Source organism: Schistocerca gregaria, chromosome 3 (assembly GCF_023897955.1).
Source record: "Schistocerca gregaria isolate iqSchGreg1 chromosome 3, iqSchGreg1.2, whole genome shotgun sequence".
NCBI lineage: Eukaryota > Metazoa > Arthropoda > Insecta > Orthoptera > Acrididae > Schistocerca > Schistocerca gregaria.
In genome coordinates, this window is record NC_064922.1 from 329064139 (window position 1) to 329078869 (window position 14731).

General features: G+C 41.8%; 1 protein-coding gene across 6 annotated transcripts in view; it reads left to right on the forward strand.

Annotated features, from left to right (window-relative positions):
- Nucleotides 1-13436, forward strand: part of LOC126353792 (probable cytochrome P450 6a13) — a 96805-nt gene extending 83369 nt beyond the window's left edge. For 2 of the 6 annotated variants that reach the window (XM_050002880.1, XM_050002883.1), the window contains exons 5-6: nt 6417-6665; nt 10829-13436. In XM_050002880.1, the coding sequence (XP_049858837.1) occupies nt 6417-6665; nt 10829-11013 (434 nt within the window). In that variant the 3' untranslated portion in view covers nt 11014-13436. The remainder of the gene's footprint in view (nt 1-6416; nt 6666-10828) is intronic. The other 4 variants (XR_007565205.1, XM_050002882.1, XR_007565206.1 and 1 more) reach the window with 4 other exon arrangements.
- The last annotated feature ends 1295 nt before the right edge of the window (nt 13437-14731 follow it).

Below are 14731 nucleotides of genomic sequence, written 5' to 3' on the forward strand. Positions count from 1 at the left end.
AACTTCCCTTGCTTGAGACCTCACCTCAGCTTCATATAGAACTATGTTCTCTATCACACTATGAAATATTTCTTAGTGTCCTGCCGAATTCTGTATTTTCTTTGTTCTTCCTCTGTATCAGTTCCCACCAAATCCTGTCGATATTTATTACCAAAGACCATTTGCTATACTCCTATTTAAGCTTCCAGCTTGTATTCCACATCCTTTTCAACTTGAGATAATATTACCTGACCGTTTGCAAATAAAAGAGAGTGAAGGGTATCATCACCAGTCATTATTCCCATGCCTGAGCATTTCTGATCCAGGCATTCAGTGCCTGTTCCAAATAAATATCAAACAAAATAGGTGACATTCCACGATCTTGTTTTAGACCTTTGTCAACGACAATAATTCGGGCAAACTTGTTTCCTCTTTTTAATCACATTTTTTGTGTTCTTGCATACTTTTTAACCAGGTTGATCTATTTTTCCCTCACATTAATACGTCTCATTGTTTCCCATAATGTTACCCTAGGGTCACAGTCATACGCTTTTTTTTTATTTCTGTATTTTTCCAATAACTGTCTGACGTAGTGAATGCCATCAAGACACAATCGTCTTTTCGGAAAAACATTTTGCTGTTCACTTTTTTACTCAAAATACTGGAGAAAAGCGTAGCTGCTGCTGGGACACCTATTCCTCTACAATTTGTACGTACCCTCTTGCCACCTTTTTTATATATCTAGGAGATGTATGATAAATTCCACTCCCTAAGTGCATCTGCTCCCACCGCTTTTTTCCCAAAAAGTTTGTGCAGATGTCTTACTTCCACATTTCCTCCATACTTCAGAAATTCCGTTCGTATATTTCCTGGTCCCGGGCCTTTATTTACTTTTGTTTTAGACAGTGCTGCTTTCACATCCTCCCCCTCTATTTCTATATTATTTTCTTGTAAGACCTTTACTTCTTCTTCTCTCTTGTAGTCCAAATTATTTCCTGCAATGAGGTTGAATGACGTCCTATCTATTCTTCAGTAGGAAATTTTACAGGATGTTCTTACACTCTTTGTCATGCTTCTATGTTTCAGTGGACTTATTATATCGTAGTGTCCTATTTACTGTTATTCGCGCACATGCTGTTCCGATGTTCATTCCTCTAAATCCTGATCCTCATTTTAGCCTATTGTCTGATCTTGACAAATAAGGCTCTTGATTCTGACGTCTTCTCTCTTAACCGCTTAACACATGTTACTTGCCGGCCTTTGTGGCCGAGCGGTTCTAGGCGCTTCAGTCAGGAGCCACACTGCTGCTACGGTCGCAGGTTCGATCCTGCCTCAGGCATAGATGTGTGTGATGTCCTTAGGTTACTTAGGTTTAAGTAGTTCTAAGTCTAGGAGACTGATGACCTCAGATGTTAAAACCCATAGTGCTTAGAACCATATGAACCATTTGAACATGCTTTTTTTTTCTTTTCTTGATTAATTTCTTCTACGTCACTTGCAAACTCTTCTACATATTTCTTATTCCATCCTCTCCGAGGTCATATCTTGCAGCTTCCAAAATATTTTCTTCCAGTAGTAAGTACATAGAATGAGATTTTCACTCTGCAGCGGAGTGTGCGCTGATATGAAACTTCCTGGCAGATTAAAACTGTGTGCACACAGTTTTAATCTGCCAGGAAGTTTCAGTAAGTACATAGTTGCGAGATCTTCTATCATTTCCTTGTTACATTTACTGTGGAGCCTAGCTTAGTATGGCATTTTGACGGTATATTGTCTAAGAAGGTCTATCTTAAACATCCCTTCTTTACATTCTGTAAGTTCATCCTTCAGTTTCGTGATAGTTGGTCTTACGTTTCTGTGGCATATTTTCCGTGCTACTATATGACGATTACTGGCGCTCTCTGGCTGTCTATATACTCTTACGTCTGCCAGTACTGTCTTCCTTTTCCCCCCACTAACATAAAGTCTGTAATGGATTTGCGATCCTCGCAGGTTCTTCCCATATGCATTTATGTATATCTTTATGCTGGAAAAATGTGTTTGGTGCAGTACAAACCAGTTCCGTACATAGATTGATTTATATCCTTCTGTTATGTTATTGTGCTTTCTCCAAAAAGACCAATAATTTCTTCTTAAAAAGTTCCTCCCCTACTGTTTAAGTAACTTTATCGTTTTTGTTCATATTTCTGAAACTTGAAAAACCCCAGTCGCATATAAAATAGCTATTAAACTCTTGAGAAAGCTGAAATAGCCTTCGCTCAGTATACAGTAACGCTGCCTATGACGTAATGCCGGTTCCATGTACTCACTGCTTCTGCGCAGTCTGGGCCGCCTTGCCACGGTTCGCGTGGCTCCTCCCATCGGAGGTTCGAGTCCTCCCTCGGGCATGGGTGTGTGTGTTGTCCTTAGCGTAAGCTAGTTTAAGTTAGATTAAATAGTGTGTAAGCATACGGACCGATGACCTCAGCAGTTTGGTCCCACAGGAACTTACTACCACCACCACAAATTCTTACAACTTCCGAATTACTCACTTACAATTTGCAGTACTACCACATGATGCTGTTTATTAAACATTCGAAACTGCTACCGGCATCACACTACTACTAATCTGAACGGTTCATGGCAATAATGTACTGTCCAGCTTCATTGTTGTGACCACCTGTGAAAAGGTAGAATAACCACCTTTTACAGCGTGGGTCGCTGCAAGAGGTGCAGGAAGAGCATCATTGAGATTCTGGAAGATACTGACAAGAACGTGGAGCCATGCAGACTCCAGTCCCAAGGCCCGCTGCACTACGTTTCCCGGTTTAGTGTTAGTTATGTCATGTTCCGTAGATCATTTTCCCGATTATTTTATCGATATGATGTGGAACAAGTCAGATTACAAGATATAAATACACACATGAATAGTGCTAATATTAATATTACTGAAATTTTTAGTTCTACACTTGCAACCACATTTAGAGGTACAATTTTTTTTTACTATTTCTGAAACAGAAACTCGTCCGTGGAGTAGACGGAGCTGTCCAAAAGAAATGATTTTAAGCTAGATTTAAAACTTGATCTGCTACCTGGCAGACACTTTATGTTGTTCGGCAAATGATCAAAGATTCTGTTGCTGAATAATGTACTCATTTTTGAGCAACTGACAGCTTCAATAACCGATAGGAAAGGTCATTTCTACCTTTAGTGTTATACATATGAACATCACTGTTCATCGCGAATTGAGATGGATTATTTTAACGAATTTCATTAGCGAATATATGTACTTTTACGGTGCAGTTAAAATACCTAATTGCTTGAAAAGGTGCCTACATGACGTCCTTGGGTGAACACCACTAATTATTCTCACTGCTCTCTTTTGTACAATCAATACTTTATGTCTAAGTCGTGAGTTAATCCAGAAAACTATTCCATAACACATTTTTGAGTGGAAATATGCAAAGTCCGTTAGGATGATGATCTGTTTATTATCAAGACTAACGATTGTACGAAGAGCGAAAGAAGCTGAACTTAGTTGTTTGAGAAGCTCAATAATATGCTTCTTACAATTCAAGTTGCCATCAATGTGAACACCCAAAAATTTGGAGAAATCTACTCAGTTAAGAGAGCCCTATTCATATGCTACATCAATTGTGGATATTACTCTATTCGGTGTACAGAACTGGATATAGTTAGTTTTTTTTTCAAAATTAAGGGAGATTGCATTTTCTGAGAACCACTTAATAATTCTTTGAAAGACATCCTTAACAATATCTTCAGCTCCTTTTTCTGGAATGGGATTTATTATAACACTCGCGTCATCTGCAAAAAGTACTAGTTCCACTTGCTGAACGTTAAGTGGGAGGTCATTCACACGAATAAGGAACAGCAGAGGACCTAAAATTGAACCCTGTGGGACTCCCTTTGCGATAACTCCCCATTCACTAGAATTTACCACCCTCCCAACATTATTTGTGCTACTCAGCACAACGTTTTGCTTTCTTTTCGTTAAATATTATTCAATCCAGCTGTGTGTATAGTCTTCAATTCCATAAAACATTAGTTTTTGTAAGAGTGTGATATGATCCATACAGTCAAATGCCTTGTAGAGATCGCATGAAAAGCCCGATAGAAGTGGTCTCACAGATTCTCGACTGGATTCCAATCCGGGGAGTCTGCTGGTCATTCGAATACGATAAACCCACCCTGACGCTCTTAGAACCACACAAGTAAACTGCGAGCTGTGTGACACAGTACACTGTTCCTCTGCTAGATGCTATCGTGCCGCGGAAAAACAAACTGCATGTAGGGGTAGACATGGTCCCCAAGGAGAGATGCGTACTTCTGTTGATCCGTTGTGCCTTCCAGAATGACGAGATCACCCAAGGAATGTCACGAAAACAATCCCCAGACCATAACGCTCCTCCTCTGGCCTGCATCCTTCTGACAATCGTTGCAGGGCAGCACAAGCTTCCGTCTGACCGATGGAGCACAAAACGTGATTAATCTAAAAAGGCCACCCGTCACCATTCAGTGGACGTCCAGTTTTGGTATTGGTGTGCAAATTCCAGCCTTCGTCGCCGATGAGTAGGAGTTGACACTTGCGAATGCAGGCATCTGCTGTGGAGGCCATATGCAGCAACGTCACTCAGCTACCGTTGAGAAGACATTGTTGGTAGCCCATTGGCTAACCCGAGAAGTCAGTTGCTCAACAGTTGCACATCTCCGCGGCCGTCGTTCACCCCTTTCACCTAAGGCCCGTTGCGCACCGCTGTTACCTCGTTACAAATTATGAACCGAGCGAGGTGGCGCTGCGGTTAGCGCACTGGACTCGCATTCGGTAGGACGACGGTTCAGTCCTGTGTCCGGCCATCCCGATTTAGGTTTTCCGTGATTTTCCTAAATCTCTTCAGGCAAATGACGGGATTGTTCCTTTGAAAAGAGCACGGACGACTTCCTTCCCTAATCCGATGAGACCGATGACCTCGCTGTATGGTCTCCCGCCCCAAAACAACCCAAATTTGTTGTTAATAATCCAACCCATTTCAAACGTAACAGCAGTGTGCATAGCTATAACACCAGGAGAAAGGATGATATTCACTATGCAGGGTTAAATCTGACTTTGGCACAGAAAGGGGTAAATTATGGTGCCACAAAAATCTTTGGTTACCTACCAAACAGCATCAAAAGCCTGACAGATAGCCAATTAACATTTAAAAATAAATTAAAAGAATTTGTAGAGGACCACTCCTTCTACTCTTTGGCTGAATTTTTAGATATAAATTAAAGGAAAAAATAACAACTTAAACATTAGTGTCATGCTTCCACCCGGGGCATGAAAGGCAATGATCATGCCCTTTTTGAACGTCAAATAAATCACTCCACTACCGTGTAAGGACAACGACTGCAGTTTCCTGCCTCCTCCCAACGCGCTTCCATATGATCTCCACGGCCAGTGCTGCCAACCTGCTGTCTGTGAGTGGATGTTACACGACGACGATGATCATTGGCGGTGATCATATTAACCCTTTAGACCTGAACTTCTTTTGGGCGAAAGAAAACTTTTAGTTGATTTTTTGATCATTTTAGATGCAGAATTTGTACATAAATATGTACCCGTTTTCAGAATATAATTTTTACACTTGGCTTCTTCTTATGGACTAAAATATCTAATTTTCAAATATTCATTGTTGTAATAAACGAATTGGTCACTGACTAATAACGATGTAAAATAACAATATTCAGTTATTCAGTGCTATATGACTAAGCAACCACTTACGTTTTTCCTGGAGGTCACATGTTCTGCTACATTGACATTTAGTATTTTTATAGTGATGCTCAACAGTTGGCAGCATTTGTGCATGATGAAGAAATAGAACATTCACAAATATATAAATGTGGTTTCCATTGGAGGAAAATTATTCTTGTGGCATCTAAGACAGAGTAAAAGTTAAAGTACAGAATTGTATCCATTGAGTATGAAAGTTTTAAAGTGACTGACAGTCCATTTGTCAGATCACACATAACAACAGCAGCAGATCGGAATATTAGTATGTGCTATTCAGTCTCACTCGCGAGGGAGAATGGATATTACTGACAAGATTTATTACACAGTGTAGCTAGTGGTGCCAGCGCAAGAAAGTTACATACCCCACCAAGAATTTCTCTTTTCCAGTTGGAAGCCTCCCATCTTTACGCAAGTCTCGTTTGTTACCGACTTTGAGCGAAAGTTACGGACTCTTCACCCTGCCGAATTCAGGCCACTATCAAGACTGTGATGTTTTCTGAGGTTAACTGTTTTCTAGTATCCTTATGAAATAAAGACAAAGAAACTGCTGATGGTGTCACAGATCTGTGAAAACATGTTTTGCTGAGAAAGTCAGAGAAGAAAGTATGTGTGTTGATGGCGCCGACAGCGTCAATTTCTTGCCGGTGAGACTGCGAAATGTTTCCAGAGACGCTGCGTCTGTACCCGATGCAGATGTACATGATGCGGCAGTGTACCAAGACGTACCAGGTGCCGGGCAGCGACCTGGTGCTACAGAAGGGCACCATGGTGTACCTGCCAGTGCTGTCTCTCCAGAGGGACCCCCGCTTCTACCCAGACCCGCTGCGCTTCGACCCGCAACGCTTCGCTAACTGCGAGGGCGACATCATCGACGCCCCCTACTGGCCGTTTGGTGAGGGGCCGCGGGCCTGTCTGGGTGAGTGTATACAGATGATGATAATGATCATAATAATCAGTCTTGATTGCACCACGTATGTTACAAGAACATAGGTGACCGGTTTCGGTCATATCACATGACCATCCTCAGACCCATGGCATCTTTCGAAGATCGTAGGTGGAGCACTCTTCTCAGCTGCTGTGATGTCAACTGATAGTTTACTTTTACATTCATTAAGCGGGTACATGGCAGTTTGCTATGATCGAAAAAATAAGCAGAGAGAGCCTTTTGATGAAGAAACACCAATTATGCAAGGTATAAGCGTAGTGCAAAAAGTTGCTTTGAGCAACTCACGAAAGTTATGCAAATGCCACTAAATGAGTTTAGGTTTCTTTCCATCAGGAACTGCGTGTTCCACGACCGTATTAGTGAGATCCAAGATTGGGGGAACGGCAGCGTGTTTAATGCAGCCCGATTTCAGCTACTCTGTAGCTGTCTTCAGCGCAGTTACATCCAAGTCGTGATGGCTCATCGTAAACAAAATCTCACGTGGTACCGCGTTTCCATGACAGAAAACAGAGAGTTCCCCTTGCTCCTACATTGGATCTCACTAAATAAGTTACATGAAGGCTACAAGTAGACAAATGCAAATGTTAACGTCGCTTCCTAAAACAGTTAAATTATCTGTATTGGAACTTATTAGTCAAGTTTCCTTTGCAAATGTTGTGTTGCAAGAGGATAATGTCTCCAGAAATGTTGAACATAATATATTCTTTGGAATTGTGAAGATGTGAGCGATGAAATATGGATAGCAAGAGGCTATTTGCAACTTGTACAGAAAACAATCTGCAGTTATAAGAGGAAACAGTGTCCAGTTACATGTAATATATCGTCTTTTGCGATTGTAGCAAACGTCTTATTTGGAGCACACGCGTTTCAATTTATTTCAAAGTATCCTCTGTGGTATTTCAACAATGTAGCTTTCCTTACAAATCTGCTTGCTAAGAACGTAAACAATTCTCATGTTTTAAATTACTACTATTAAACACTATTAAATCATTATTATGATTAGGCACGATATTTTTGTTTCATATTTCATTCTTGATGTTCTTCTACACACAAGTTTTGTATTTTAGTACCCTGAACTTTACAAAAATTAATAAACTCTGGCTTTTCGTGCCGTATGGATCTATTTTAGCGTGAAATACTTTGTTTTGAGGTTGTAGAGTGCGATCGTCCTTTGGTCTGGTTTTGTGGTCGTGGAAGCGTCTGTTATTGCTCTGTGCGTGAGTACTCTGTGTTATTTGATTGGTGTGTGTGCGCGCGCGAATGTGTGTGTGTGTGTGTACGCGTGCATGCATGTGAATATACGTACTACTTATTTTTGTAAGGGCTAGGGGCCGAGGTAATATCTCATAAATCATGTGAGTCAGAGGCTTTTTGGGTCAAACCGGAGGGGGGCGGACTGTATGTGGTGTGTGTAAAAGGGGAGATGATCTTCCTAACTTCTGTCTAAAAGTTATTACACTCGTAAATATTCTTCACTGTGACACTATGGTGGGTGATGGTGAGTGGGTACCTTAGTTTATGCGAAACTGCGTTTGTGGTAGCCAGAGGGATTGTTATTTACCTACTGTATGTATAATGGTTTAAACAACGTGTTTTTGTTAAAGTTTGTTTGGTCATTTGCTTCTCTTTCGTGAGTTCCTTTTGAATTTCGGCGTTTTCTTGTAGTGATAGAAAAAAAAATTTTGTTAGCAGTACTGAATCTGATTATTTTCATGCCTGTTTCTATCGTGGCAAAGAGGTGGTTTTCTTGTCTATGGTGTTCTGCAAATATTGAATGGCTGGTGCCATATACATACATGCTCTTTATACCTTATTTCTAATTTCTGTTGGTACGTACTAAGTATAGAGCATCACAGCTGTTACATTGGAGTTGATAAATGCCAGATCTTTGTTGTACATTAGTGTCTTCCTACTTCATTAAACATTACTATATTGAGTTATTACTTTGATAAGCTAAATTTAGTCCTCTATTGTTAAGAATGTTACGAATTCTGTGTTAGTTTGTTTCCATATGTAAGTGTGTACCAACTAGTCTGTTGAATTTTAATGTTGTGTCCTTGTTGCGTAGCATGGTGTGGTTGGTATCAAAAATTTTACCACATTAAAAATGTGTTACACTCATACTCATAAATTAAGGATAATTGCAGAATGTGGTACCACACAACGTGGCACTACACAAAACTGGCGCAAATAGCGTAGGCACATAGGGAACACACACGACACACATCTTTTAAGTCCACATTATTGGTGATAAGTTGAGAAAACCGTCCCGAAACACTTGTGCTACAAAACCCCACTGTTCCATGCGCATGTATCCTGACATCAATATGGGAAAGGTCACCATGCACACGTACACAGGCCGCACAACGGGTTGGCATACTTTGAATAGGTGGTCGAGCAGCTGCTGGGGTATAGCCTCCCATTCTTGCACCAGTGCCTGTCGGAGCTCCTGAAGTGTCCTAGTGGTTTGAAGACGTGCAGCGATACGTCGACAGAGAGCATCCCAGACGTGCTCGATGGGGTTTAGGTCTGGAGAACAGGCAGGCCACTCCTTTCACATGATATCTTCTGTTTCAAGGTACTCCTCCACAATGGCAGCTCGGTGGGGCCTTGCGTTATCATCCATTAGGAGGAAGGTGGGACCCACTGCACCCCTGTAAAGGTGGACACACTGGTGCAAAATGACGTCCCGATACACCTGACCTGTTACAGTTCCTCTGTCAAAGATATGCAGTGGTGTACGTGCACCAATGAAAATCCCACCCCACACCATCGAACCACGACCTCCATACAGGTCCTTTTCAAGAACATTAAGGGATCGGTATCTGGTTCCTGGTTTACGCCAGATGAAAACCCGGCGAACCTCACTGTTCAGACTATACCTGGACTCGTCCGTGAACATAACCTGGGACCACTGTTCCAATAATCATGTACTGTGTTCTTGACACGAGGCTTTACGGGCTCTCCTGTGACCAGGGATCAGTGGAATGCACCTTGCAGGCCTCCGGGCGAATAAACCATGCTGTTCGGTCGTCTGTAGACTGCGTGTCTGGAGACAACTGTTCCAGGTCCCGAGCAAGGCTACTAACAGTACTCCGTGGCCGTCTGCGGGCACTGATATTGAGATATCGGTCTTCTTGTGGTGTTGTACACTGTGGACGTCCCGTACTGTAGCGCCTGGACACGTTTACTGTCTGCTAGAATCGTTGCAATAATCTTAAGATTACTCTTTGTGGCACGCGGAGGGCCCGTGCCACGACTTGCTGTGTTTGACCAGCCTCCTGTCACCTTAGTATTGTACCCCTCATAACTTCATCAATATGTGTTCTTTGAGCCATTTTTAGCCCACAGTCACCATTACCATTAGCACGTCTGAAAACGTCTGCACACTTACTCGCTGCACCGTACTCTGACATGCACCGACAAACCTCTGCGTATGTGGGCTGCTGCCAGCGCCACCGTAAGACGACCGCAGGTCAAATGCAACGCATGGTCATACCCCCAGATGATTTAAACCCGCAAACCGCCCACCAGAGCGTCGTTTCACCATGTATCAGCATTAACCTTAATTTATGACCATTAGTGTAGATATTAATATAGGTTTTCCTGTTTCACGAAAGCCTTTTTCGTATTAGTGGCAGCATGCTAAGTGTATCCTCTTTACTTCTGCCTCGAGACAATAAAACTTCTCTGTTAGTTTTAATGTCTTATTTCCCAGTCTAATTCCTTGAGTTTCACCTGGCTAAATCCCATTGCATTGCTTTATTCTTTTTTTATTTTTATTTGTGCACATCTGACAAACATATTTCAAGACGCTGTCAATTCCGTTCGGTTGATATGCCGAGTCCGTTGCGCCATTGGCAAACCTAAAAATTTCAGTTATTCTGCACTCTGAACTTTTTCTAGAATTTCTCATTCGTTCCCCCCTCACTGATTGCACGGTGTACAGACTGAATAACATGAAGGATAGGTCGAAACCCAGTCTTATTCCCAATTAATGCTTTCGTTTGATATTCTTTGACATTTAGAACAGTAGTACTCTTACCTCTCACCGGTTTTGTATTTTTTTCTGATTGCAGGGTTCTGATTTTTAGGGAATGCTATAATTATGGGCGTACTCTGTGTGTTCGCAGGGCAAAAGTTCGCACTGATGGTTGTGAAAGCAGGCTTGGTGGCGCTGCTGTCTCGCTTCGAGTTCCGGCCGTGCCTCCGGTCTTCAGAGAGGCCAGCGGACTTCGAGCCTCACAGTTTCCTGGCGAGGCCTGCAGGGGGCCTGTGGGTCCGCGTCAGCCTTCGGCCGTGGCTTCCTCTTCAGTGAAGGCGGAACATGATCCAGAGTAATCATAGCGTGTAGGCTTTCACGGCCGGCGTCTTCAGTAATTAAACCTTCCGGGCTAAGAGGCCGTGGTCCAATAGTAGAAATACTTCTCCCTGACGTTTCGTTGCCAGCTACGGGCAACATCATCTGAGGTGAGTCTACGACTGGCTGCTAGGCCGTGGAGGGCGCCACCACTCGTACGTGTCGTCAACAGTAAAACTATCTCTGGCTGGCGTCATTACTCTCGATCGAAGGTAATCGATTGTCACATCTTTGGTACAAAGTCGATCGCCATATCTTATCTAATTTCAAGCCTCCTTCTTTCCTGTTAAAATTATTGTGGTGTTTAAAATGTCCGAAAACGTGCAACAATAACAACAACCATCGATGGGGAAAGTTTTTCTTCCATTCATCCACAATATTACGGACCGTATTGGCAAAGTTCTGGCCAAGTTCAGAATTGAAACAATCTTCAGACCCACCAAGAAGATTAGTGAATGCTTAAGATCGGCGAAAGATGCACGACACCCTTTAGCTACTCCTGGTGTGTATAAGATTCCGTGTAGTTGTGGGAAGCTTTACATTGGAACCACAAGAAGAAGTATCAACACTCGCGTAACTGAACATAAACGAACTGTCGACTGGAACACACCGACAAATCGGCTGTAGCGGAACATGTTTTTCAAACGGGTGACCATGAAATAAAATTTAGTGAGACGAGCGTCCTAGCTAAGACATCGCATTATTATGCACGTATGTATAGAGAGGCTGTAGAGATTTTTAAACACCACAATAATTTTAACAGGGAAGAAGAAGGCTTGAAATTAGATAAGATATGGCGATCGACTTTGTACCAAAGATGTGACAATCGATTACCTTCGATCGAGAGTAATGACGCCAACCAGAGATAGTTTTACTGTTGACAGCACATGACGAATGGTGGCGCCCTCTACGCGCTCCATATAAACAGGACCTCCACGGCCTAGCAGCCAGTCGTAGACTCACCTCAGATGATGTTGCCCGCACCTGGCAACGAAACGTCAGGGAGAAGTATTTCTACTATTGGACCACGGCCTCTTAGCCCGGAAGTTTTAATTACTAATGATCCAGAGTGTTACAGGGGGCTTCGAACCTCTCTTGCGGAGCCATGAGTTACGAGAGCTGTCCAATAAGTACCCTTGTTAGGAATACAGACACCATTTTTTCTAAGAATGTCTTTGAGCTTAGCTCCTGTTACAAATGTATACGTTTCCCAAGGTCTCACCTTTTTAGAACTCGTGTAAAAAAAAAACCCTTAGTCGTTTTTTGATGTATGAGGACAAGACAAAATTGCCGGGATCCAGGTCGTGAGAATACGTGGAGGAGGCTCAGGGAAGAGGGTTGAAGGACGGGGTCGACGGAGCACAGTTGGAAATTCGTGACGCAATTCTTTTACTTGAATGTGCTGGCGCTTTGTTGTAGCGATACAGCACTTTCTTCATCACCAAACAAGGCCGCATATCCTTCAATATAGAACTGCTCGAATTTCTCACTGTAGTATTTTATAGTGATAATTTTTCCCTTTTCGAATAAACATGTGAGCATGACGCCCTTCGTATCCCCAAAAAATCGTCTGTCACTTTTTCGGCCGACTGGGCCTTCTTCTCTTTCTTCGGAACGTATTGATCGGAAGCAACGCATTGTTTTGATAGTTGCTATATTTACGAGGTATAATGATAAATTCTGGCCTCATGGAGACGGCGACAGCTCGACGCAAAAACTGCTCGAAACACAACTTCGAAACTGAAAGCGGCAGCCGTTTGTTGTCCACTGTCAGCAGTCGCGGTACCGATCGTCAGCTTGTCACGTGAAATTGCCGTTCCCTTCGATTCACCTATGGCGACTGCTACCGTAAACAGCATCCATTTTCGCTTTAATCTCGCACGTCTTTTGTCATGCAAAAATGAAAAACGCTGAGGATTAAACGATATTAAAATTGTTCCATGTTGGTGGGAACCACGTAGCACAACGTGTGCCAAATCCGTACTATCCCATGAATCAATGTAATTTGCTTTAGCAACATATCACAGATGGAGGTACACGATCTTAAAACACGGGTACTTGTAGAACCGCTCTCATAGACCCACGGTACGTTGCATGGTATATTAGCTACTGCTAAAGAAACTTGAGAAGCAGAAAAATAAACAGATTTTGTGATGACAGAACCACAAACGATTAAGATGTTCGAAATTTAGATTTCTATAGTCAGCCGAAGTAGACTGTAAGCAGACAGCATAAAATAGAGCAGATAAAAGTGTCACGCTAACAATCATTCACTTTCAGGAAAAATGTACAAATTACTATGTACCAAACATGTTATGAAATCGAACTTTGAGATTTCTTTACTTGTCTGTTGTCTTTTAAAATAAAAAAGCAAAGAAACATATGCTTAGCTTGACAAACATTCATTTTCCCAAACATGTAGATGATTATTTTCTCCTAACTATGTATCTAAGATAATCGGTGTAGTTATTTCAACGACAGTATTACAAGCAAGGTATTTTGCAGCTCTGAAGAACGACGATTATGACACAATGAATGGCAATGTTGTGGCTGACAGCAAGTCACGAGTACTTTTAACAGCCACTTTCTCACAGTAGCAGCAAAAACATAATTAATTGGTTGAGTTGAAGAAGGAAGAGAGTATTTTGAAAAATATCATTCAGAACACATTAAGCAACGAAAAGTAGCACCAGCATTCCTCACTAAAATTACTAGAATCATAAAAGTTCTAAAACACAAGAGTTATATGGTATCCATGGAATTTTAAAAAGAATTGCGAGTTGTTCCAACTGAATAAGTAATGTTTCAAGTGACGTATGCAGTGCATTACAGGAACAGGAACTTCTGTTCACACAGATTAAAAAAATATCGTGGTTAAACCTCCTTATAAGAAATGTGACAAGAAATACTAAAATAATTATTCCAGTTTTCTAACTTACAGCAAGTGAAAGAAAGAGGTATCATAAATCCCTTCCCTGAAAATTCTATTCCTTCATACCTCCTCTGTGTTACCACAGATGACATGTCACTAGTCTCCTTTGTACTAAAACTGCAGTACACACGAGGTGTCTAGTTGCTGCCACTGACCTGAATGGAATGCATAAGTTCTGAATAACATTCACCAATCTGCAGTCTTCTATAGTAGCTGTCCCATGCGCATAAAATAGCGCGTAGGTCGTGAATCCGTTATCTTGAAACTGTAATAAACTGTTAGCGACGAACTAACATTGTTTAAATAATTAAATTTTGAATTGCTTTGCTTCAATTGGATGCCACTTGCTTTTTATTAGCAGAATACGAGAAATTGCTCAATGAAAGTACAGCCGGTTGGCGTGGCCGAGCGGTTCTAGGCGCTACAGTCTGGAACCGCGCGACCGCAGGTTCTAATCCTGCCACAGGCATGGATGTTTGTGATGTCCTTAGGTTAGTTAGGTTTAAGTAGTTCTAAGTTCTAGGTGACTGATGACCTCAGAAGTTAAGTCCCATAGTGCCCAGAGCCATTTTTTGAAAGTACAATTTATGAATCACAAATAATTTCCATTCTACACACTTTCACAGAGCATAAAGAAAATAACGACCTGCATGTTTACGTAATTACTATCAAACTAGTTCTTAATTACATGTCTGAAAACCAGAGATTGCTGAATAAGTTCTTAACCAATACCGACTGCAGCAG